Below are 26,564 nucleotides of genomic sequence, written 5' to 3'. Positions count from 1 at the left end.
ATAGTAGCCTGTGGCCTATGAGATTATAATATGGGCGGTCTGAGCGGCCATCTGGACCACCCATATTATAATCTGCTGCGACGTCAGGAGGGCCAGATTTAACACAGCAATGGAAAAGTGTGGTGGGCCAAAAATAATGGCACCACAGCCAGATTTTGACATGACCGATCTATAGTATTAGGCCGTATCACATGATTTTCCAGGGGAAGCAAGTGTCGACCTGTCAGCTCAGTGCTCGCTTCCCCCTCTTTCCCTGTACTATTACATCTTTAGATTGTTCGGGCTGCCAATTGAAGTTAACGGTGTTCTGCTGACGTGAACGAGAAATAGACTGTCAGTAACATAATCGTGATTTTTCAGCATGTTGAAAGACCCATCAGTGCATGCTGGATGAACCTTGCCTTTTAACATGCGCTATTACACTTAATGATTATCGTCCTTACTTGGCCAATTACGGACTGTTCAGGTCGATAATTGTTAAGTGTAATGAGGCTTTTAATGGTTAGTAAAACCAGGCAAAATTATTTAGTAGGATGGTTACAGGGTTCATTACTATAACCATACACACTCAGAAAACTAGTGACAAATATCCAATCTGTAAACAGGAGCAGGTAGATGGTTTTAGGTATTAAAAATAACTTTAGTTACTAGAGTTTAAATTGAATGGCTAAATAGGTAATTATAGCAAAACTATCCTATAATTTACAATATATGCAGATTTCTATGCACTGTAAGTTCCCAGGTGGGAGGGAACTGGTACCTGCCCTCGATGACCGTAATGACGTCGTCCATCTGAATCTGCAGCTTGTCTGGCTCCTGGAAATCCTGTAGCGCTCTCATGTCTGTTGGCTGAGCCTGTGATACAGAGAATAGACTTGTCATATTTCAAAAGTAAGATATATTGATTCAATGTAACTTTTATGTAATTTAATCCTATAAAACTTTATTTAATATGAAAGCCTTTTCACATGGGATTGTGGTGTAAACCCTATGGACAACCATAAAGTGCCAGACCTATTGAGTGTGACTTACCATTACAGTAGGACTGTATAGCATGTTAGTCAAAAAAATAATGGATTGTAAGGAGGTGGGGTGGTGACCAGTGCCGCCCTTAGGGTCCTATTACACAAAGAAATTACCAGCCGTATCGATCGTTCCGGATATTAATCATTTTGGGTAATAGGTCACGGTTTAAATCAATGATCAGCCGACACGCACAATTTTGGCTTATCGTTAATCCCGATGCTGCTCTCCCCCGCAGCTCCCCGCTGACTGTTGGTGTGTGTGGGCAACAAAACATGGAGCAAGTGAGCAATGACCTGACTGGTTGGCGCTCGCTTGCTCTGAAATATCGGGCCGTGTAATAGGGCCCTAACAATGTTTGACTTTACCTCTTAATGTTTCTACACTTTTAGCCGAAATTCAGCAAGTGCTGTGAATGGGGTCACCACTGAACACTCACAACATTGCAGTCAGGAAAAGCATCCCTACGTCATTGTGCAGAGCCTGATGCTGACAAGGGGGCAGGTTTAAAAAGTTGGAAGGAGATTATAAAACAGGTGGTAGCAGAAATTGGACATGCTCAGGGGTGCAGGGTGATCTTCTTTCCGAGTTACTGGTGTATCTCTGTGAAAGGTGTATAGGTGGGACAGGCTATGGCAGGAGTAGCCCCTCATAGACCCACAGTGGCATGCAGCTTAAAGGGAAGGTGTCACCTAAATTTTCTTTTACCGATTAGAGTCAGATACTAAAACTTGTTCTTTCATTCTAATCTGTTTCTATTTTCGTCTTTTTTTTTATTTTGCTATTTGTACATTGTTATGGGGGCGGTCACTTGCCTGGGCTGCTCTTAACAGCATTTACTGACATGCTTTACAGCAAGACTCATGGACATAGACGACAATAGACAGACTCTTTCTCTTGAGATGATTGTGAAAAATTACTGATCACGCTCTGTGACCTGTGAAAAGGTAATTCCACAGGGAGCCGCTATTGTCTTGTACTAATGTTATCTACCTACTTGTGTCACATGTCGCTGCAATACTGTACAGATCACTTTACAGCAGCCTCCTCTTATCACCACAGACACAACAGGAATTCTCAGCTTAGTTTTACCCCCAGTGGTAAAATTGTAAACTGCAAGATTTCTGGATAATTTTATAATATTGATAGAAAAAATGTCACCAAAAATCCCCCAAAAAATATGTTTAACATACAATCATTATTTAAGCCATAAGTCATTTTCTGATGAGACATTCCCTTTAAAAGGGAAGCTTCCCATCGTTTTGCTGCAGTATAAGGTAATAACAAACATGCTATTTTATGGTGTGTTATCTGTGATTGTGATGTACAGTAACTTTTCAGACACTGACAATTTAGTAGTCGCAGCCCCGCATCATATTGTGAGGCATGAGGCTTTGTATGTATTATATGTATATAGGGAGAAAACTGACGAATAGCAGATGAAGGGCCGACCTGAGCTCATGTTTACAATAGTGTGCTCGGCTCATAAATGTAACTTAGTGGATGTACTCAAAACATGACAAGTGCGGCATGACTAGAAAGGTGTGAACATGTAAAAAAACAACATGGCAGTCACATGTAACAGTCACAATACTGAAATCAGCGTCTGTTTCCACAATATGCTGCCCTCCGAACAAGCAGCATAAGGCTAGGTTCACACTCTGTATCTGTGCGGCTGTATTGCGGGCGGTAAATCATCGGCCAGATTTTTCGGGTTCATGCGTACGCTGGAAAGTATAGGATATACGGCTGCACAGTGCACACTATGTATGAATCTACGGACCTATCGTAAACGGACCCGTAAAAAATGAACAAGACCATTGTTTGCGGCTGTAAATGCGGCTGTGGATTGACAGGCGGTCTGTACGGAGTACTTCAAAAATAGCCGGCAATGATGCCGAATGCCGATGCCTCTAATAGTTAATATATTAAATTAATAAAACACATTTTCTTTGTAATAAAGTCCCTTTTCGTTGTTCAATAATTTAATTCTAACGAATCCATCATTGTGCAATTAAATATACTGTTAAAATAAATATATATATATATAAATAAATGTATATTTATATATATATTTTTTGACAGTATATTTAATTGCACAATGATGGATTCGTTTAAATTAAATTATTGAACAACGAAACTGATTTTATTTAAACGAAAATGTGTTTTATTAATTAAATATTAATTAGTACAGGAAGCTCCAGTAAGCCGTTAATTCATATGCCGGCAATAGAGCATTCTGTACTAATCATCACTTTACTTTAATTAAAACATCAAATGTTTCTTCTAATTATGTTATCACAATAGCATTATTAGAAGAAACATTTAGAATTATATGTGCGCTCAGCTGATTGGCTGATCGGCTCAGCGCACATATAATGAGCCGGTCCGCAGTACAGTGACTTCATTGTGCTGCGGACCAGCGAAGAGACAACATCGGGGTGAGTATACAGATCTCCCCACCCCCTCCCCTGCACTGCACCCCTCCCAGCAAGGAAGAAGGGTCACTTAACCCCTTCCTTGCTGGGATGGGTGCAGTCTGACATCAGTCTGGCCCCCAAGGGGTTAAGGGGGATGCAATACATCCTCCCTTAACCCCTTGGGGGCCAGACTGTAAGCAGCGATCTGTAAAGATGCTGCATACTGTACGGAGCACAACACCGCTCACAATGATGGGTCTTGTGCTCCTGTTTGTGTGTTTTTTGTGTGTTTCTCCCTTTTTGTTTTTCAGATATCGGTATCCTGTGGATTACGTCGGACTACGTCGATGACCAGCGGTTGTTTGTTGTTTTTTTTAATAAAATGGTCAATGAGGGGTGTGGGGGTGTTTGTATTTGAATAAAAAAAATGTTTAACTTGTGTCTTGTCTTTATTTCCTTACTTTATAGACTTAGTAGTGGAAGCCGTCTAATAGACGGAATCCATTACTAAGTCGGGGCCTAGTGTTAGCCGGTATAAAATGGCTAACACTAACCCCCCCCCATTATTACCCCAGTACCCAATGCCACCAGGGGTACTGCGAAGAGCCGGGTGCCAGTGGTCCCGGAGCGTCAAAATTGGTGCTCCTGGACCGGGCGGCAGCAGGCTGGTAAGATTTAGGCTGGGGAGGGCCTAAACCAATGGCTCTTCCCACCCTGGTGTTACCAGGCTGCTGTCGTTTGGTTTTTAACCCGGCTGGTTATAAAAATAGGGGGGACCCTATGCGTTTTTTTTAAATTATTTATTTAAAAAAAAAAAACGCATAGGGTCCCCCACAGAGCGCACATATAATTCTAAATGTTTCTTCTAATAATGCTATTGTGATAACATAATTAGAAGAAACATTTGATGTTTTAATTAAAGTAAAGTGATGATTAGTACAGAATGCTCTATTGCCGGGAATATGAATTAACGGCTTACTGGAGCTTCCTGTACTAATTAATATTTAATTAATAAAACACATTTTCGTTGTAATAAAATCAGTTTTGTTGTTCAATAATTTAATTTAAACGAACCCATCATTGTGCAATTCGTTTAAATTTAATTATTGAACAATGAAAGGGACTTTATTACAACGAAAATGTGTTTTATTAATTCAATATATTAACCATGAGAGGCATCGGAATCGGCATACTGCAGAGGATCGCAAACCCCGGTAATAGCAATTCATGTAAACTGTTTCCCTGCTTTCCCAGATGCATCCAGAGGTGTTTGCATCACTTTCTTTAGATTTTATTTGTTATTTTTAGTTGAACCAGATTTCCAAGTAAATGACCGTATGTTTTCAGCCGCATGTCTATTTTTTCCCACGGCCGTAGTTTCAGCCGCACATTTCCAGCCGCATAAAAAATACAGCCGCACACATACATAGCGTGAACATAGCCTAAAGGTGAGGGCAGATTGTTTTAAAAAAAAATGGTGATTATAGTTGGAAAGCCTACACACGTGTCTTGGCCATACCTCTATTAGGAAGTCTCTCAGCGCTACAAACGTTGGCCTGTCCTCAGGTTTGTGAGCCCAACACTGCAGCATGACATTATAGATGTCTTGTGGGCTGTCTTCTGGTCGTGGTAGTCGCTCACCCTCTTTATCGATCTTATGTAGGATCTACAAACGCATTATAAACAGACACATACGGTTCAGTCCTTTGAATAAAATGTAGAGACGATCCAAACAGGATTTTAAGAGTGATTCCCAACAAAAGGTATTAATATGACAGGTAAAAGTTTATAAGCTAAAGTTATATCAGGATTTCAAAAACACTTATGAAATACAGATCATGACAGTGCTCTTCTGATGTACTTTAGGTGAACAGTTATTCCTAATCTTCCCTGCAGAGGGAGCTGCTGAATCAGACAAGCATTATATGGTGTCTTTTGCACAGTTTCTAAAATTTACATTTGCTTAAAGAGAATTTATCAGCAGGCAGCCAATCCGAATAGGGCAGGAGACAGTATTTATTATATCAGTGTGCACTGCCTATATGGTAAAGATGTGACTTTTTATTATTATCCTCCTGCAGAATGCATACTAATGACCATCCTTCCGGCCTCCTGCAGTGACACCTTTGAGTGGTAAAGGACCGACTCAGGACACCAAACCTCCTTATTTACGTTGCAATAAAAGTATGACAGTGCAGTGTATGGATATAACAAAAGTAGCCTCTGCCTCACTGTTCCCTGACCTATTAGAATCTATAAGCGGATTAGGATATTCTAACCTGCTGATATATCTCCTTTAGGCCATTTTCTCACTCCATACAAACAATCGCCGTTCTTTAGTGAATGGCCATTTAGTGCTAAACCGTTGCAATGATCATGAACATTAATTCTGGACATTGTTGTTGTTTGCGGTAATCGGTACATAGGTGGAACATAGCCATAATGTGCTACTTTTTAACAATATTTCATGGTCAAAATGTAAGTAAACTTTGAGCAGCTTTGCAAATACTTTGGTTCTACTGTAGATTTATAGAACACTAGGAAAAACCTACTTTTATAGCCTTACAACATACCTGTCATTTAGAAAAACTTCACATATCACTGAGACATGTCAAAAGTTTTGATGGGTCAGAGCCACTGCTGAGCCCCCCACTGATCATTAGAACAAGTGGGGGGGAGAAGCTGGCGGCAGTGCAAATTACCCCCTGGTTCATGTAAATAGTGATCTCCATCATGTTTCTCTGGATGGCCACATAATAAATCTATGGGACTATCCAGAGAAAGAGGACAAAGATGGCTGTAAGGATAGATTTACACATCCAGATTGGATGCAGAATTTCTGCAACAGCTCTGAAGCAGATCCCGAACTGATTTGAAATACACTGTGGAGCAGATCAGCAGCAGGGTAAAACTCACACCATGGAATCCACAGCAGATATATCTGTAGCAGCGGCATTGGGGTTCTGCAGTCACAGTTTCTATTCACCTGAGTAGGAGCTGTTGCTGCAGCACACTGGCACATAAAGAATAAAGAAAGCGGCATTTCTATACACTATACTATACTGTCTTATTACATTCAAATCAAATCTTACTAAAATAGGCACACTAGTGATATATACTGTCTTACCTGACTGCCATTCAGGCCAATCCAAGGTTCCTGCCCATAAGTGAACATTTCCCACAGTGTCACCCCAAACATCCATGTGTCACTTGCATGAGAAAATGTGCGAGTCTTCAGGCTCTCTGGGGCACACCTGGTAAAATAGCAATGAAGGTATGAGGCAAGAAACATAAGTAAAAATGGAAAAAAGCATGTAAATTGTATTTATGCAACACAAATTGTCTTATTATTTCCACATGCCGGTCAGAGGGGTCTCTAGTCCAATCTGAGTACGCATGCTTATGGGTGCATCGGAATAGACAGCTGATGGTCAACAGCAATAGTATGCCTAGTGAAAAAGTCAACTTTCAAAGTCTTAAAGGGGTTTGCTGGCCATGTAACACTTTTATATATTGCCTCCCTTTTGTAGAACATAATAAACATGCTATTCTTACTAGAGATGATCGAACATCGGAAAATCGTAGGTTCGATCGAACTCGAACATTCTCGAACCTGCCACATTTGATTGCTGATGCCTTCCCGGCTGAATCCTAGAATTCCAGGCGGTCCCCGGGCACGCTCCTCCTTCCCCACGGACCAGGAAGGCATCAGCAATCAAATGCGGCAGGTTCAAGAAAGTTTGAGTTCGATCGAACCTAGGATTTCCCGATGTTTGATCATCTCTAATTCTTACCTCATCATGCTCCACCGATGTCTTGCGGCATCTTTGGGTCCCCCGCTAAATGCTCTGATTGCTACTTTAAAAGACAGAGTCATCTCAGCAGTGACAGCTTGCTTAGCCAATCCCACTTCAGTCAGTGATTGGCTGAGCAAGTCCATCTTGGAAGTGGCAGTAGGAGCGTTCAGCAGAGGACCCGAAAACACCACAGGGTGACACCAGAAGAGCGTGGAGAGGTAAGAAAAGCAGGTTTACTATGTTCTACAGAAGGGAAGTAATATATAATATCATTTAAATGGGCACAGTCATAAAAAAAATAATATGTTACAGAGACATGTAAAAAGTTATGATCTGTCGGGGTCTAAGTGTTTAAACTGTGACCAATCAGGAGAACAGGACAGGTGAAGTCCGGACGCAGCGCATTACCAGCTCTGTGTCATGTGACTAGACGGACTGAGGCTAGGTTCACACCAAGTAACTGTGCGGCTGTATTTTTTATGCGGCTGTAAATGTGCGGATGAAACTACGGCCGTGGGAAAAAATAGACATGCGGCTCAAAACATACGGTCATTTACTTGGAAATCTGGTTCAACTAAAAATAACAAATAAAATCTTAAGAAAGTGATGGAAACACCTCTGGATGCATCTGGGAAAGCAGGGAACACAGTTTACATGAATTGCTATTACCGGGGTTTGCGATTTTCTGCAGTAATGCCGATGCCTCTCATGGTTAATATATTGAATTAATAAAACACATTTTCATTGTAATAAAGTCCCTTTCATTGTTCAATAATCAAATTTAAACGACTCCATCATTTTGCAATTAAATATACTGTTAAAATAAATATATATATAAATAAATTTATATTTATATATATAATTATTTTTTGACAGTATATTTAATTGCACAATGATGGATTCGTTATTATTAAATTATTGAATAACGAAACTGAATTTATTTCAACGAAAATGTGTTTTATTCATTAAATTAATATTAATTAGTACAGGAAGCTCCATAAGCCGTTAATTCATATTGCCGGCAATAGAGCATTCTGTACTAATCATCACTTTACTTTAATGAAAACATCAAATGTTTCTTCTAATTATGTTATCACAATAGCATTATTAGAGGAAACATTTAGAATTATATGTGCGCTCAGCTGATTGGATGATCGGCTGAGCGCACATATAATTAGCGGGTCCGCAGCACAGTGACTTCATTGTGCTGCGGACCAGCGAAGAGGACACATTGGGGTGAGTATAGAGCTCTCCCCACCCCCTCCCCTGCACTGCACCCCTCCCAGCAAGGAAGGGGGGGGGGGTCACTTAACCCCTTCCTTGCTGGGATGGGTGCAGTCTGGCATCAGTCTGGCCCCCAAGGGGTTAAGGGGGATGCAATACATCCTCCCTTAACCCCTTGGGGGCCAGACTGTAAGCAGCGATCTGTAAAGATGCTGCATACTGTAAGGAGCACAACACCGCTCACAATGATGGGTGTTGTGCTCCTGTTTGTGTGTTTTTTGTGTGTTTCTCCCTTTTTGTTTTTCAGATATCGGTATCTTGTGGATTATGTCGGATTCCATGGACTACGTCGATGACCAGCGGTTGTTTGTTGTTTTTTTTAATAAAATGGTCAATGAGGAGTGTGGGGGTGTTTTTATTTGAATAAAAAAATTTTTAACTTGTGTCTTGTCTTTATTTCTTTACTTTATAGCCTTAGTAGTGGAAGCCGTCTAATAGACGGAATCCATTACTAAGTCGGGGCCTAGTGTAAGCCGGTATAAAATGGCTAACACTAACCCTCTATTATTACCCCAGTACCCAATGCCACCAGGGGTACTGGGAAGAGCCGGGTGCCAGTGGTCCCGGAGCGTCAAAATTGGCGCTCCTGGACCGGGCGGCAGCAGGCTGGTAAGATTTAGGCTGGGGAGGGCCTAAACCAATGGCTCTTCCCACCCTGGTGTTACCAGGCTGCTGTCGTTTGGTTTTTAACCCGGCTGGTTATAAAAATAGGGGGGACCCTATGCGTTTTTTTTATTATTTATTTAAAAAAAAAAAAAAAAATAGGGTCCCCCCTATTTTTATAACCAGCCGGGTTAAAAACCAAACGACAGCAGCCTGGTAACACCAGGGTGGGAAGAGCCATTGGTTTAGGCCCTCCCCAGCCTAAATCTTACCAGCCTGCTGCCGCCCGGTCCAGGAGCGCCAATTTTGACGCTCCTGGACCACTGGCACCCGGCTCTTCCCAGTACCCCTGGTGGCATTGGGTACTGGGGTAATAATGGGGGGTTAGTGTTAGCCATTTTATACCGGCTAACACTAGGCCCCAACTTAGTAATGGATTCCGTCTATTAGACGGCTTCCACTACTAAGTCTATAAAGTAAAGAAATAAAGAGAAGACACAAGTTAAAAAAAAAATTTATTCAAATAAAAACACCCCCACACCCCTCATTGACCATTTTATTAAAAAAAAAAAAACGCTGGTCATCGACGTAGTCCACGGAGTCCGACGTAATCCCCAGGATACCGATATCTGAAAAACAAAAAGGGAGAAAACACACAAAAAACACACAAACAGGAGCACAAGACCCATCATTGTGAGCGGTGTTGTGCTCCTTACAGTATGCAGCATCTTTACAGATCGCTGCTTACAGTCTGGCCCCCAAGGGGTTAAGGGAGAATGTATTGCATCCCCCTTAACCCCTTGGGGGCCAGACTGATGTCAGACTGCACCCATCCCAGCAAGGAAGGGGTTAAGTGACCCCCCTTCCTTGCTGGGAGGGGTACAGTGCAGGGGAGGGGGTGGGGAGAGCTCTATACTCACCCCGATGTTGTCTCTTCGCTGGTCCGCAGCACAATGAAGTCACTGTACTGCGGACCGGCTCATTATATGTGCGCTGAGCCGATCAGCCAATCAGCTGAGCGCACATATAATTCTAAATGTTTCTTCTAATAATGCTATTGTGATAACATAATTAGAAGAAACATTTGATGTTTTCATTAAAGTAAAGTGATGATTAGTACAGAAAGCTCTATTGCCGGCATATGAATTAACGGCTTATGGAGCTTCCTGTACTAATTAATATTTAATGAATAAAACACTTTTTCGTTGAAATAAATTCAGTTTCGTTGGTCAATAATTTAATTCTAACGAATCCATCATTGTGCAATTAAATATACTGTCAAAAAATAATTATTATATATATATATAAATATACATTTATTTATATATATATTTATTTTAACAGTATATTTAATTGCAAAATGATGGATTCGTCAGAATTAAATTATTGAACAACGAAAGGCACTTTATTACAAAATAAAATGTGTTTTATTAATTTAATATATTAACTATTAGAGGCATCGGCATTCGGCATCATTGCTGGCTATTTTTGAAGTACTCCGTACGGACCGCCTGTCGATCCACGGCCGCGTTTCCAGCCGCAAACAATGGTCTTGTTCATTTTTTACGGGTCCGTTTACGATAGGGCCGTAGATTCATACATAGTGTGCACTGTGCAGCCGTATATCGTATACTTTCCAGCGTACGCATGAACCACCAAAAATACCGCCTGCTCAAATAATGGACAATGTCAATTCTTTTAGCGGAGAATGTCGATGTACACTAAAAGCATTCCTTATCACAATCATTTGAAAAACAACATTCCTAATAATCTATTGTCTAACTGTCTTCATCTTTTTTTTTTTTTAATTACAGAATATTTTTGTACAGTACAATTTTTTTCTGGTCCGTTTGTAAGGCCTCTGCGTAGCTTTATTACAATACTCACCAAGCAAATGGTACTTTACGATGCTCTTGCATGACGTAATGGTCATCATTCTTGGGCAGGGCCCTCATAAGACCAAAGTCTCCAATCTTAACTAAATCATTTGAAGAAAGCAAAATATTTCTGGCTGCAAGATCCCGGTGGATAAAACGTTTAGATTCAAGGTAGGCCATGCCATTAGCAATCTGTATAGCGTAGTGACACAGTGTGGAGATGAGGAAGTGGCCCAGGTTCTTACGTAAGCGGTCCAAAAGAGAGCCCAATGGGGCAAGCTCTGTAACCTGGATAACAGAAAAGAGGACACTGGTAGCTATTTAGGCAAATCTGGAACATGAAATATGCCAAAACATAGAAGAATAGCCACAGATAGACTTGTAATTATTACATTATAAATGAGAATATGGTTTACACTTTTAGTTAGTATTTTGCGTCATATTTTTGGCTAAAAACAGGAGTGAAAATGACAAAAAAAATTATAATGTGCGCTTTTTGTAGAACAGCTTCCCCAAAGGTTGGAAGGTTACATAACCTGGTTGCCACTGGCACAGGGAAGATTTTGTTAGTAGGTTTTTGCTGACCAGTCTAAAGGTGAGGGTAGCATAAACTAGTGCAGCTGATTCAGAGAGCCTCTTAAATATCAAGGATTCTGAGAACCGCATACTAGTCCTCTCTCTTATATATATATATATATATATATATATATATATATATTATATTATATATATATACACACACACACACACACACACATAGTAGCCCTCGATATTCATGAGCCCACTAATTGACAGCTGTCTGCTTATACATGGTATAGAAAGTATTGACAAATGCTAATCAGTAGCTGGAGGGTGGAGGTAGTGTGGTGGCACAAAGCCCATTCTCCTTCATATCAGGAGAACAGAACGATGTACTACAAAGTAATACACTGATCTATTAAACATTTCTGTCACTAGTCTATCCTGCCCTCATTTAAGGCATCATACACCAAGTGACAGATTCCCTTTAAGGCGATGTTTCCTCTACGTCTTTATAGGTGACTTTATGGGAACATAGCCGAAAAGTATAACTTTTAGGATGTGCTGTCAACCCCTGTATGTACATGAGGTGCAGCACTACGTCTGGCCATTCTATCACTAGTATAGGGCATTTCCCCGATGGTTACCACCCTGCCAACTCCATCTCTGTGTCTGCTTGCCTTTTTTTAGGTTCAGCTACAGTGTGGATGCAGGCTAGTCTCTGTGCTATACCTATATACACAAACAAAAATGAGACCCTCCTATCCTAGCTCACTGCAAAAAACTTATAGAAGTTCCTGACCAGTCTAACCTGTGATTTAAGTAATTTCTTTGGCCAGAAATCTTGCATACTGTCTGCTTCTCAGCACTAGCTGCTCACTCATTGCTATCCTCCATAGGCTTGCATAGGCAGTGTAAGCCAGTCTTCACTCTGCTGAAGATGGCTTTCACTTAAGCCGCTATTACAGAGGGACTTGGCAGGTCAGCGCTCGCTTGCTCCTCATTTTTCACTCACTGCAGGCGTTATTACATGCGACAGGAGCGAGCGGGTAAAAGCCAGGGAGGTCGCGGGGATAGATATTACACAGAGCGTCGGTAGAAGATCGCTATCTTAGTCGATAATCACAAGATGATTATCTGCCATAACGGCCAATATCGGCCCATATCGGCCAAATACAGACGATAGTCATTTCGTAATAGGACCGTTAGTGATAAGCAAATAAGAAATGAAGGTGGGGGGGAAGGAAGGAAAACAGCCATATACAGCTAGTAAGATCTATTTGATAGTTTCTTACATTCACTTGTACACCAGTTTGCATCTAACACAGTTAGATAAATCTGAGCCATAGTGTTTAAAAGGAATCTGTCACTAGGTTTATTCCACCTTAAATGAAGACAGCATAAACTAGTGACAGAAATGCTGAATAGATCTGTGTATTACTTACATCATTCTGTTCAGCCGTTCTCCTAATATGCAGGAGAACAGGATTCTTGTCACACCCCTCCCCCCAACCTCCAGCTGCTGATTGACAGGTGACTGCCTAGACACAGCATATATAGATAACTGCTAATCAGCAGATGGTGGGCGGAGCTTTCTGCTTCTCATGAATATCCAGGACTACTGAGCTCATGCACATAATGGGGAGGACTAGTTATTGTCCATGTTATTGAGGAGGAGATCTTTGGATCAGCTGCACAGAACAATGTAAGTGATACATCATTCTGTTCAGCTTCTCTGCCTCTAGTTTATGCCACCCTGAGATAGGACGCCATATAACTACTAACAGAGTTTCTTTAAAACAAATAGGCTGCTATATAATGTTATCCAATAACGCTATACATAATCCTGTCACAATGTGAATACAGATAAAGCAACAGCATACCATTTTCATAGGATGTGTAAGGACCACTCCATAAAGTCTGATGAGATTGACATGGTCAAGAGAGTGCATGGCATTGACCTCTCTAATAAAATCATCCAAGGCGTCTGGCTGTGTAAGTACATCCGTCTTCAAGCACTTTACAGCGACATTAAACTGAAAGACAGAAAGAATGTGCAATCTGTAGAGCTATGCATGATGAATTACATAATAACAAGGGGCATCGCTTTTTTTAATTACTACTGTTGTTGGACATTACAGGGAAGTGTCCAGTAAGAGAGGGAGGAGCTATGCTAATAAGGTCCACTGTGGGGAGAACAGCTGGAGGATAGACAGGAGGGAGCTATCGCCTGCATCTGTAATGCACATCTATTTTGGCACTGGAATGGGGTTCTGCTGTGCTGCACGACCACTGGAGATACACTTTAAATACTCCAATTAGCATTAAAATCCTATATGTGTCTTCGTGGCAGTTTTGTGCATTAAGAGCAGATGGTTTTTGTGCCCTTTTCCTGTTTTATGCCACTTTTTTCTGGATGCTTCTGATTTTTCCTAATATGCATATAGATACCTACCAGTTTGCCATTAGGGGTGTTCCATTCCCCTCTTCTAACCACACCGAAAGACCCATCCCCAAGTTTCTCAAAAAGGGAGATGTCCTTTTCACTGATGAGACAGGTCAGGGCCTGCTGCCCTTCAGGAGGTGGTGGGCTAGGGGGTTTACGAAAAGTACTTTGGGGTAGAGGAGGAAAATCTGAATCTGGGCGCTTTCCACTGAAAACCTGAAAAAAAGAACACATGATTATTTTCTAAGACTGCTCCTATATAAACTATAAACTCATACAGAATAAGATGATAATACTTCATCTCAGAATGCATACCACCCTCCCTCTATACAAATACATATATTTGTATTATATTATGTGTATCTATACACTTTGAGGATCATCAGAAAAGCAATCATTAAGCCTAGTGTTGGGCAGCTATGAGAACGTACATCTATAGAGCTTGTAATCTCAGTTTAGGGGTCCCTATGACATATCTGTACTGTATACTTGCAGAAACTTAATGCTGATTGTGTGATGTGTTTCCTGGAAAAGTGCGGCAAATCTCTCAGCTAGGATTAGAAGTTTCCGCTGCCAGATAGCCCTGCAGCTGGATCTATCCATCCTTCTACTCTTTGATTGACTGGAGAAAGAGACAACTGCTGAGACTTGTACCGTGTGTCACTAGTCCCAGCACTGAGCATGGAGGGACATGCGATACTGAGTGGGTGGGTTCTATTTTCAGAGTAACCCCAGACCCAAACATTCTAACACTGTAGACAGAGGACAGAACAGTGAAGTAAAGGATCAGAGAACAATATTAACTCATTCAATTCCTAATTTTATATTATTTTTTAAGAGAACAATATGTTTCCATAACCTTTGTCTATGGAGCAAATGCTGAATGCAAAAAGTAACAGAAAGTAACAGTATTTTTGTCAGTATAGTAGAAGGGGTGGGTTGAAAATACAGAAACGGTCCAAATCTTTCCATTATTATTCCTCTCTGTTGATTCCACTTCTTGTTTTGGCTGCAAATGCTGACAGAAATACTGACCAAAATACTGTGTGTAAACATAGCCATAAAGGAGAAGTCCGGCCGATGAGAAAAATCGATTGCAGGACTTACCTGTCCCCATTCTGCTTTGCCAATCATGGCCCCCTTTCAGCCTCCTGGATCTCCTGCTCTAGTGACATCACAACCCTGATGGATTGTCGGCTCAGCCGGTCAGTGAGTGGGAAAGGACAATGCTGCAGTCGCTGACTGGCTGAGCGGGCAATCAGCTGGTTGGATACATTCTCCCAGGTCGTGATGACATCGGAAAATAAGTTCCGTCGGGAGTAAGTGAGCCTGTGACGCAGTGCAGCAGGGGCTACAGGTAAGTAGAGCTCCTTTATTATTCCTCCCCCCCCCCCCTTGTCTGCAGCCAATTTATAATTTTGGCCGGAGGTCCCCTTTAATGTCCTGACTACTGCTATTACAAGTGCCCAGGAGATGGACCATTCATGCCATGTGCTTACAGCTCTCTGCAGCAAGCATTTCCCCCGCTGCTCCTCTAAGTTGAGTGATTTAGGGTCCTATTACATGGGCCGATGGGGGGGGGACCCCGGGAGAAGCAGAGCGCAAGAGGAGCCCTGCAGCATGGATAGGTTATGTATACAGTTTGGAAATCGTCAGCCACCGGCCATTCACCACTATTACACATACCGATGCACGGTCGGTGCCCGACAATTATAGGTCCAAACCTATATCAACGATCTGCCGATGATCGTTGTCATCGGCTGATCATTTAGTTTATTACATGGAGCGGTAATCGGCCAGATCGGCCGATTATAGTTCCGTGTAATAGGGCCCTTAGTGTCCATTCAGGAGACCACTGGAGCCACCAAAATCATGTGTTTTAAGGGCCCATTCTAGGCTTAGAGCTTCACTGACATTTACAAATATATCTAGAATTATATAATAACAATATATCTATAAATAAAATATCTATCTATAAAGAGATGTTACCAATTTAAAGGGACTCTGTCACCTCCAAAACACACGCTAAACTTAAGTTATCAGTAGATTATTCATCAGTATACAATATCTGCATATATTTTTATCTTGCTATCTTCTTGCCTTCCTTTGCTATAATGCCACTAATAAAGAAGCCCACTGCATTATATTCTGTAGCTAAGTAGCCCTTCTCTATGCATCAGCATGCCCAGTATGTAGGCTACAAACTGTGAAATACAAAGGAGTAGAAAGCCACAAATTATAGATTGGAATCTGCATCCTTTATCCTACTTACACATGACTATTTTAGGGTTTTGAGGAAGGTGGGTTGGAGGTGACAGAATCCCTTTAAGCTTTCTTCACCAACTACTGTCAAAGGCAAACAAACAAAAAGTATCCTAAAGACAATTCAAGTAGATAATTTCAATCTATAATCCCTAAAACCATTTCTCTTCAGACAACATAACAATATCTTATCACAGCTGGGGATTATTGGGTGATCAGTGCTCGCTTACCTTACTCATCCAGGACTTACGTTTACACATTGCTTTCCTTCTCTTTACTGCCTCCCAAAGACGCCGCTGGCCTATGAGAAAAACAGATAAGGCACAAATATGAAACAAGCACCTGGTGTTTTGTTATATACTTTGTAATATCGCGTAATAAAAACAAGAAGGATGAATGATAACACAACCATCAACAGAGACACAGCAAGTCACATTTACTAGCAAAGTATCTGTAGAAGTTACTCCAAAAAGTATACCATATTTATAGTTTTCTAGCAGTGAATCCCAGGTCTTACGGAAATCTGCTAATGGAAGATGTAGTAGACTCCTCAGCAGCATTAGGGTATAAGCGGCTGCCTCCTGATAAAGCACTGGCAGGCTGCGGCCCTCACTGGAGGTACAAATAATAATGATTTTCTAAACTATAGAAAACTCAAGGTCTGATGATAAAAGTTAAAGATTTTGTATGAAAGTTTTTTATCATTTGTTACCTGTTCTATTGTTATTGAATATAACTAGTGCAGTTTATTCTTCATGGGATCAGGAAAGTTCCCAATAAAATTATTCACAATTTAGTGTTGTAAATGTGTCAGCAATTCTTTTTTTTTTTTTTTAAACCACATACGTGCCTTTACATTATAGTGAATGTACCATCACCACCATGGAAATGTATTTTTTCAGTACCTTATTGGTGCAGACACAGAGATTCTGCTGCCACAGAACTTAAAAAAAAAAAAAAAAAAGGCCACCAGGTTCCCGCGCTCTGTGGCAATTTCTGCTTGTGCACCGGCCCATCTCTATGCACCGACGGCGCCCCCAGTGTGACGATATTCCCTCCCCTCTGAGATGAGTCTCCATTACAATCAAACCGGACCGCGTCACCGAGGGGAGGGGATATCGTCACACTTTAATTGGGGGGGGGGGGGCGGGGGCGTTTACGCCGTTCGCCTTTTAGTAAATCTAACATGTCATCTATGTTTCTCAAATCAAAACAATTACAATCATAGGATTACAATGGCCATTGTTTTAAAATAATGGCAATTATAACGGCCATCCACTAAATTTCAACATTGTGTGAGAACATAGCGTTTCGGTGTTTTCTATCCACTCCTTGTTTTGTTTGCAAAATACTGAGCAAAAATACTGTGTGTGAACATAGCCTTATACTGTACACATATGTAAGAACAGAAGATCAGGATCCTGTTACTAACCTGCAGTGAATCCCTACTGGATTATCAGTCACAATATAACCGGCAGCGTCAATGGATGATTGAAGTATCTTTACACATTTATCAGGAGGGTCATTTTTGTTGACATATTTGTTATGATATACATTATGATATATACGAAATATGGAGCCATTTTTTAGATGTTGTATGTCTCCTAATAATTGAAAACCTGTAGGTGGTGCCAGCACAGCACACAGGCCGCTTCCATATCACTGTATTCACAATGCAAAAGACTTGGGAAAGTGTTCCTTACAGGGTGCGAATCTGATCCCAACCTCAGCTTTAAAAGTGTAACTGTTTTTTTTTGTGCAGAAATCAATAGTACAGGCGATTTTAAGAAACTTTGTAATTGGGTTTATTAGCCTAAAAAAATCATTTTTATCACAGAAAAGCAGTTTGAAGCTCTAACCCCCTCTTCATTGTTCTCTACGGAGAGGGGAGGGGTGGAGGGAGATGAGGCACCAAAACAGAACAACAAAGAGTTAAATTTACAGCTACATCACTGGGCTATCTTCTCTTAAGTCAGTACGGACATTGACTCTTTACAGCACCTGTCAAGCCAGAATATGGGAATGAGAATCTACAGAACATGTTTACCTGCTATTTATTTTCCTCATATCTATGACAAGGTTTGTTACACTGTCGAAAAAGTAAACTCTACTGAATTATTATTTGATTGGGAAATGTAAAAGGTATATCAGTATGTATTTTTTTTTACAATACTGTCCAAAGTAACTGCTCTCGGAACACCACACACAGCAATACCACGTCCCTAAGTTACATGACAGTCACGTGACTGCATCATCCATTGGAACAAAAAGACTCTGTGATCACATGATCGTGTCAGGACCTGGGATTACTGCGGCAGACAGACTCTGTTTACATACTGTTGCCAGGGTTAGAAAGTGGAGGCATGGGGCGCAACATTAGATAAACATATACACTAATACCTCGGCTACCGACCAGCTCGGTATCCGAACAAATCAGGAGAGATAACTATCAGCTAAACTATTTTTCAACTGAGAGCTATTGAGTTGTTCAGGAAGACCAAGGTTACAGGAGTGGGGATTCCCATCAAAATGAGGGGGAACCCCGCTCCAAACAGGTGTTCCCCGTAGAAGAGGCAGAGAGAAAGGCAGGAGAGGGCAGCCCGTAGAGAGGTCCAGGAAGCGGTTCACTGCAGCGGGGAGAAGCAAGGGCAACATAACAAGGTCAAACAGCTGCCCGCTCCTGCCTTTCCCTCTGCCTCTGATACACTGTAAAGGAGCGGGGATTCCTGTCATAATGAGGGGCTCCTTTACAGTAAGGGTACTATTACACGGAACGATAATCTGCTGACTCAGCCTCAGCCTCAGATAATTGGCCGCTCAGCCAATCACTGGCCAGGACCGCCGCAGCCAGTGATTGGCTGAGCAGCCTGTCAGCTAAGACAGGCCGCTCTGAAGCTGCAGCGCGCGGGACCCGGGGAGAAGCGGACCACAAGAGAAGCCCTGGACCATGGATAGGTAATGTATGCAGTTTAAGCAAGAGCTGCAAAGACATCGGTAACGATGTCCATGCAGCCCTTGTTAAACGATTATCGGTCCGTGTAATAGGCCCAGTAAACGAGCTACAATCTAGCAGGTCGGCAATCGTTTACAGTTATTATCGGGCCGTGTAATAGTACCCTAAGTAGTGGTGCAAGATGCCCCGCTACTTACTACTAGTCTTTACACTATGTGGGCTGGGTGTTTTGCACCTAAATCTTGGAGTGTAAAAGCCAATTAAAAACATTTACATTGTTCCCTATGGGAACACACAGCTTGGTTCTCGACCTGCTCGGTTCTGGAACAGCCTTCCAAAACGGATTCGAGTACAGAGGTATTACTGTATTTATTTACTGTTCACAGTAATAGAATACAATAATGTTTTACACAAAGTAGAAACGCTTTGCTTCATTCATCCATCTATAAGACTCAAGTACATAAAAAGATAACATGCTCTCTCCCAAGTCATTCCAGCATAAACACAACTAACATCGGCAAGATGACTTACCAGGCCGGCCCATGCCGATCTTCTCCAGATCTTCATTCTTAACGTAATCGAAGTGGGAAAGACGCGTGATGTTCAGATCATCACGTATGCGTAGGAAATACTGCTGCAGCTGCACCTCGCTCAGGAGCTCTAAAAGCCATTCTGAGCCCTCATCTGCCTGCATGCTACTGCCCAACCTCTGTGGAAGAAAAAAGCAAGGAAAGGAAAATGAGACATAGCAAATATGCAATGCATGATACTCAGAATGAACAAAAGAACAAGATCCCTCATTCTTTCTGCAAACCTTATATGGAGATATAATGGCTTTTTATTAATTTCAATGGGAGAGATCGGAGGTCTTCCTTAGTGTGTGAAAACCAGTGGGATACAAAGGGTTCTAAAAAGAAGCTGTTTAGCTGAAGGAGATTAGGGCAATAAAATCTGTCAACACCCTGGGGAGAATGGCCTGGGTATGCTATCTGCTTCTAGGAAGCTGGCAGCCTGTGTAAATTTTCACACTTCTCTTAGACTTCCACTTGTTATGGGAAGGCAGCACAGGTTACTGCAGCAACGAAAACTGATAGGACACTATATGATTATTGGACACTATACGCACAGGATAAATATAGTACAAGAAGATTTTTGAGTTCAGAGAAGTAACTAGAAGATTGTGAACGCTGTAATGCTGTGACGCTGGCAAATCGTATGCTGATCAGTGCAATAAAAAGGATTCCAGCAAATCCAATAAAACACGGTACTTTATTTAGACAAAAATCATCTTGAAATCGTTATAGACAAAAACCGCATAGTCTGCAGTGGTGCCACACAATCCACATGGGCAAAGAGATGAGGAAGTAGCGGCAGGGGCATTTAGTGAGGGTCTGAAGAGGCCACAGGAAAATCCCAGGGGAGCGCACGTAGGAAAGAATAGGACGTCTATTTTTTTATGCAGCGCTAGCACTGTAGTAAGTTTAAATGGCCAGAGTACCCATCTAAAATAATAAAAGACTCTCCTTCCCTGCGGTCAGACCTTCCGATCCTGGCTATGCACTCATTCTGCTAACTTCCTATAATGTCCCACAAACACTGAAAACCCAGCTCTGCGATTGGCTGAGCAAGGGGCAAATAGTCACTGGAAGCTGGCAGGACTAAAGCACAACTCCGACCAGATGACTGGATGTTCCAGTTAACCCCCTTAACTCCACAGCCACATAAAGCAGAAAGGTCAGATTCTCAAATCATACCGGTCTCGTTTTTGTGCTAAGTTTGTCCTCCTGAAAAAATTTACTTGTTAGTAGTACATTTTGGTAATATTTTTGGTAAAAAAAAAAAAAAAACCTCTAAAATGTCATTAAAAAACATTAGCATTTTTCTAGATTTGTTAATTTAGATTCACAATATGTTTGCTCTGTCGGCATAGAACTGAGAAGGGCAAATTTTTAAAATGTCAAGATCGATTATTAGGTACAGTAACAGCAGGGACGTTACGTGCACAGTGGTTACAATCGGATACACTAACGGGTGGTGATCAGGTATAATAACAAGAGCAAAGATCAGGTACAGCAACAGGGGAGAAGATAGGTAGAACAGGGGTGACCATCAGGTACAGCCAAAAGGAACAGGGATGACTATTAAATAAAGCTACAGGAGACAGGGTTGACTATTAGGGCAGGAAAGGGTAAAAATCTTTATTATGTGTTTGTGCTTATGGCAGATTTATCTGACAGATTTTAGAAACCAAAGCCAGGAATGGATTTGAACAGAGGAGAAATCTCAGTCTTTCCTTCATGACCTTTTCCCTGTTTACAGTCCGTTCCTGGCTTCGGCTTCAAAAATCTGTCAGATAAATTTCTCTGTGTAAATGAACCTTTACTTTGGGCAACAGAGGAGATCATAGCAGGGAGAGCTGTCAGAAGCCACCCCCCCTGCCATTTCACACTGTGATTGGTCTCTCTAATCGTGCTTTTACACGGAGCGATTATCGTTCAAATTTTCACAATAACGATCGCATTTGAGAGATAACCGGCTTGTTTAAGCACAGCGAACAATCAAGCGACCATTGATCAAATCGTCGTTGGACATTCACTGAAAATTCTCAGATCGCTTAGTGTAAACCGTCTTTCACCGATTTACCCTATGTGTGAGATAGGCTTAAGCGATCTTAAAACGATCGCAATCACGATTTTTCCAAACGATATATCGTTCTGTCTAAAAAACACATTGTTACTTTGAAATCGTTAAACATTCGATTGGGCAAATTATATCTCCGTGTAAACGCAGCATAAGGGACCAATCGCAATCGCAGCGATCCCCTGCTAAGGTGAGGGGTGATAGGTCCCTGGCTGGTTCTCAGGATTTGTCACCACTTGCTAATGTCAGTCAAACCTAAACTGTTGCCACGTTTTACTTATTTACATCCATGTACATAGGATGGCGCTGACACACTGCAACCCTGAGTGTACATGCAAGTGAAGTGTGACAAGTACAATAACATTACTTTAAGCCCAAACATTTCACATGAAGATCCTAAACTCTCTGTGTATATCTCTGTTTACCTTGGTATACACTTTGCTTCCCATGCATGTGGTCACTGCTGAGACCCCCCACCAGTCAGAAGAACCAGTTGAGAGAAGCAGGAGGAAGCTCACTTCACTTACCTGCTGTCAATCATCTCGATGTCTGATCAAAAGGGGTCTTAACGGTGAGACCCCAAGCTGTTAAAAGTTTTTCTTAATGCCAGTGCTTATTTAACCCTTAAAGTGACATGTAAAAAGGTTTGATCGGTCCAGGTCTGAGTGTTCTGATGCGTACCAATCGGGAGAAGACTGCGCTAAGCGTGGTCCTCTGCCAACTCTGTGTCACATGATGAGTCAGGTTCATAGTGTAAGGCTGGGTTCACACTACGTGTTTGCAATACGTTTTTTTATCTTTTTTTTTTTTTTTTTTTTGTAAAAAACAGATGCGTGTGCATCCGTTTTTTTAACATACACAAAAAACGTAGTCGCCTTAATGTGGTGAGATGGTGCATTCTATTTCTTCAAATGGTTTGCTAAGAACCTCAGTTTTAAAAAATCTTTAGAACAGGTTTTATTGTGTGTATGACGTGTGAGGGAGTATATATATACGGTAAGTCCTGGCATTGCAGGTTGCTGTTTTGATCAGTCAGGGTTTGAGTGTTCAGACCCCTAGTGATCTCCATATATCCAGGAGAAATGCGTTAAACACTTCCCTCCCCCTGCTCCCAGGGATGTCCATCTCGCTGCATGACACAATCTCCATTTTAAGTCCCGGCTACACATCAGCTAAACATTGATGGGAACTGAACACTCAGATCCCAACTCATCAAAACTTTTGACATCTCCTCAACATGTCAAAAGCTTTTTTTTTTTTATAATGACAGGTACATGTTATTGCCATGATCAGAGTTTTGGTAGCAGGAGTGTGGTTGTATATTCTAGCTGTTCCCTTCGCCTGTAATTCCCTGGGCACAGGGCCATTTTGCCCGCATGATCACCTTGCTGTAATAGTATGTCAAGAATCTGAACTACCTGAGTTTCTTGATTTACTGTTATGTCAGAGTGTGGGATGGGGTTAAACCAGACAAAAAAAAAAATTATGTAAACTTGTTTATGTTTTTAAACTGCATGAACAGCTAAAGTAACAGAATGCCCTGGATTCCTCCGCCCTGGTTGCTTTCATAAAACAATTTAAGAAAAATGTGCAAACAATTGGAAGCATATGCCTTTGCTGGAAAACTAGAACAGCTTTCTTTTTTCTTTTCCTTAAAGGCTTAAATGTAATCATGGTTTCCCCAAAATATTTGCGCCTAAGCGGCTGCATTCGCTCAGCGCAGTTTTCTACTATAGAAATTAAATGTATGGGCTTTACTGTCACTGTCATCAAAAATAACTTCCCCCGTACCTGTCATCATATACGGTATATATAAGTATATGGTAAGTCCTAACACTTGCAGGTTGCTGTTTTTCTATTTACGTCATCAGGAATGTCAAAAGTTATTGATTACAGCGGGTCTCACTGGTAAGACCAACTGTGATCAAGAGATCCAGCCAGGGAGAGAGCATGGTAGCAGTGCGATCCACTCCCCACACGACCACTAATTCTGTCAATGCAGTCCCTCAGTGTCCTATTACACAAGCCGACTAAGGCCCAATCATTTTAGTAAGCGAGTGCCAATCTGCTAGATCGGCGCTCCTTTACTGGACCTATTAGGGTGCGTTTACACAGACAGATTTTTTAAGCCAAAGCCAGGAACAGACTATAAACAGGGAACAGATCATAAAGGACAGAATGAGATTTCCCCCCTTTCAAATCCATTCCTGGCTTTGGATTCCAAAATCTGTCTGATAAATCTGTCTGTGTAAACGCACCATTAGACTGCCCGATAATTGCGCAGCATGAACATCGTTAGAGATGTCCATGCATCCCTTGCCCAAACACCTGATACCTTACCTCTGCCTGCTCCCAGTCTTCTCTTCTGTGCTCAGCAGCTTCCAGGTCCTGGTGGCAGCGGCTGGTCAGCTGACAGGCTGTGGCAGTCCCGGCTTGTAATTGGCTGACCGGAACGCTCAGACGTTGCAGCCACCAGGACCGGAAAGCTGCAGAGCACAGCAGAGAAGACGGGGAGCGGGAAGAGGTAAGTTATCAGGTTTTTCAGCAATCATCAGCCGTCAGTCACGCATCGCTATTACACGTAGCAATGCGCAGTTGGTAGCCAACCATTTTAGGTCCAAACCTAGCCCAACAGTCAGCCGATGATTACTGTCATCAGCTCATGGTCTCTATTACACGGACTGATAATTGGCCAAACTGCCCCGTGTAATAGGGTCCTTAGACTCACATTTTTGGAAATGGCCGTTACAGAGTTGCAGCAGGGGAGTGAATGGCACTGCTGCCGCACACTCTCACCGGCTATATCTCCTGATCAGAGAGGGTCTCAGCAATGAGACCCGCTGTTATCAATAACAAAGAACATGCCTAAAGTTATATTTTTTTTAAGACAGATACTTTTTAGCAGAAAGAGAAGACAGATATTTTTCTAAACTTTTTTCTAGCACACATTTCTTCTTAAAGCTGAAACATGTATTAAAATCTTAGACTGCTCTGTGCAAACTAAAGTGAAACACGCTGGATTCAAGTGTGCAGATTTTAAGCCAAATCCACAAGTGGATGAAAAAGCCTCTCATGTAGATTGCAGTAATCGGGCTCAGAGTTAAATGTTCTCAGGTGTTACACAGAGACAGAGTTTCCTTTTTTTTTTGTCAGATTGTTTAGAACTTGGCCACAAATTGGGCTCTTTTTCATTAGATGCCGTATTACAGAGGTTCTCAGGGGAGGCCAGAACTGGTGAGATGGGCAGGTAAGTCACGGTGGTTTATGTCTGTACCCTAATAGGATATTCTAATCTCAACTAATATTATTAGACTCATACTGCTCAACAAGTTTAATCATTTTGCAAATACTTATACTTAGCAAGCTTACCTCCTTCTCCGGATATGCTGCTCCCTCCCCCATTGGAGACATTGTTGTCAAGGTTACAGACCACCACTCTGCTCTAAAAACAGTGGTCTAGCTAGTGTATGTATAGAGAGATAGTGTATATACTGTAATAAATATATATATAGTGGTGCCTTGGATTACGATTATAATTCGTTCCGGGGCGGCGCTTGTAATGCAAATCACTCTTAAACCAAAGCAAATTTTCCCATAAGAAATCACAGAAATGCAGACAATTGGTTCCACACCCCAAAAATAATGATTTGTTATTCTGAATAACATGTAAAACAGATGAAACGTGATATTATAAGTTACTGTACAGTAATGGAGAGGATGGGAAACACAAGGGCGGACAGAGATTGCAGGGAGCATGAAGGAATGAGCAGGACATATGGGGGCACATACATGCAGCACTCTCTGTCCGGGGAGAGAGGGGTTACAGCTATGGAGAGATTACCCCCACAGTCCTGTCCCCTGATGTAAGCCCCAGCCTGAAGTGGATCTGCTATGATTTGGAAGCTGAGGGAGACTTCCTGGGTCAGAGTACAGGGCTGTAGACCCCGCTATGCAGACCATGCCCCTCCCCCACTCCCCCTCCCACCCAGTACAGGGAGCTCTTAAAAAAAAAAAAAAAAAGCAATGCTCTTACACCAAGTCACAATTTTGAAAAACTGTGAGCTCTTAAACCAAGTTACTCTTAAACCAAGGTACCACTGTAATATATATATATATATATATATATATATATATATATTACACACACACACACACACACACACCAGCCAGACCACTGCTTTCAGAGCAGGGTCGTGGTCTGTAACCTCAACAGCGCGCTGTCAACAATCAGAGAAAAGGAGCAGCATATCAGGAGTTTGCTAAATGAATATATTTGCAAAGAATATTTAACTTATTAGTTGAGCTGAGACTGCCCCTTCAAGGCCATAAGGCCATGTTCACACAACATTTGTTTTCATATTTCTGGATGTTCTAGTTGACAGCTGAGCCACCAAAGATTAGCAGGCCAACCCCTTTAAAAATATACTGCATTGTACAGAGGGTCTGGCCCGTGCCTGTTTTACACGGTCTGTGGTTTGGGCAGGATACACAGCTTCCTTTACGTTCTGTGGATAAAGTTTCTAATTCTCCAATAAATACAAGCATAGTATGGGATTTTATGGTAAAATTAATACCACTATACAGCACACAAACAATTCACTTCAGACCTTATGTGCCGCACATGTTTCTATTGTGGCCGTCCAATGACCGTGCAAAGTGCCTCACCTGAGAGAGCCATCATAGCCTGCAGTGCACCTTATATACAGTGCCAGCTGGGTATTCGCCTATAAACTATGCGTG

General features: G+C 41.7%; 1 protein-coding gene across 6 annotated transcripts in view; it reads right to left on the bottom strand.

Moving 5' to 3' along the window:
• TNK2 (tyrosine kinase non receptor 2) overlaps positions 1–26,564 on the bottom strand; it is a 157,160-nt gene that overhangs the window by 37,962 nt on the left and 92,634 nt on the right. For all 6 annotated transcript variants that reach the window (XM_069974438.1, XM_069974439.1, XM_069974437.1 and 3 more), the window contains 8 exons: positions 19,716–19,893; positions 16,462–16,532; positions 13,979–14,185; positions 13,407–13,559; positions 11,015–11,292; positions 6,571–6,697; positions 4,963–5,109; positions 761–855 (listed from right to left, as the gene is read on the bottom strand). In XM_069974438.1, coding sequence (XP_069830539.1) covers positions 761–855; positions 4,963–5,109; positions 6,571–6,697; positions 11,015–11,292; positions 13,407–13,559; positions 13,979–14,185; positions 16,462–16,532; positions 19,716–19,878 — 1,241 coding nt within the window. In that variant the 5' untranslated portion in view covers positions 19,879–19,893. The remainder of the gene's footprint in view (positions 1–760; positions 856–4,962; positions 5,110–6,570; positions 6,698–11,014; positions 11,293–13,406; positions 13,560–13,978; positions 14,186–16,461; positions 16,533–19,715; positions 19,894–26,564) is intronic.

This window comes from Dendropsophus ebraccatus, chromosome 6 (genome assembly GCF_027789765.1).
Source record: "Dendropsophus ebraccatus isolate aDenEbr1 chromosome 6, aDenEbr1.pat, whole genome shotgun sequence".
Classification (NCBI taxonomy): Eukaryota; Metazoa; Chordata; class Amphibia; order Anura; family Hylidae; genus Dendropsophus; species Dendropsophus ebraccatus.
This window is presented reverse-complemented; position numbering and strand designations above follow the sequence as displayed.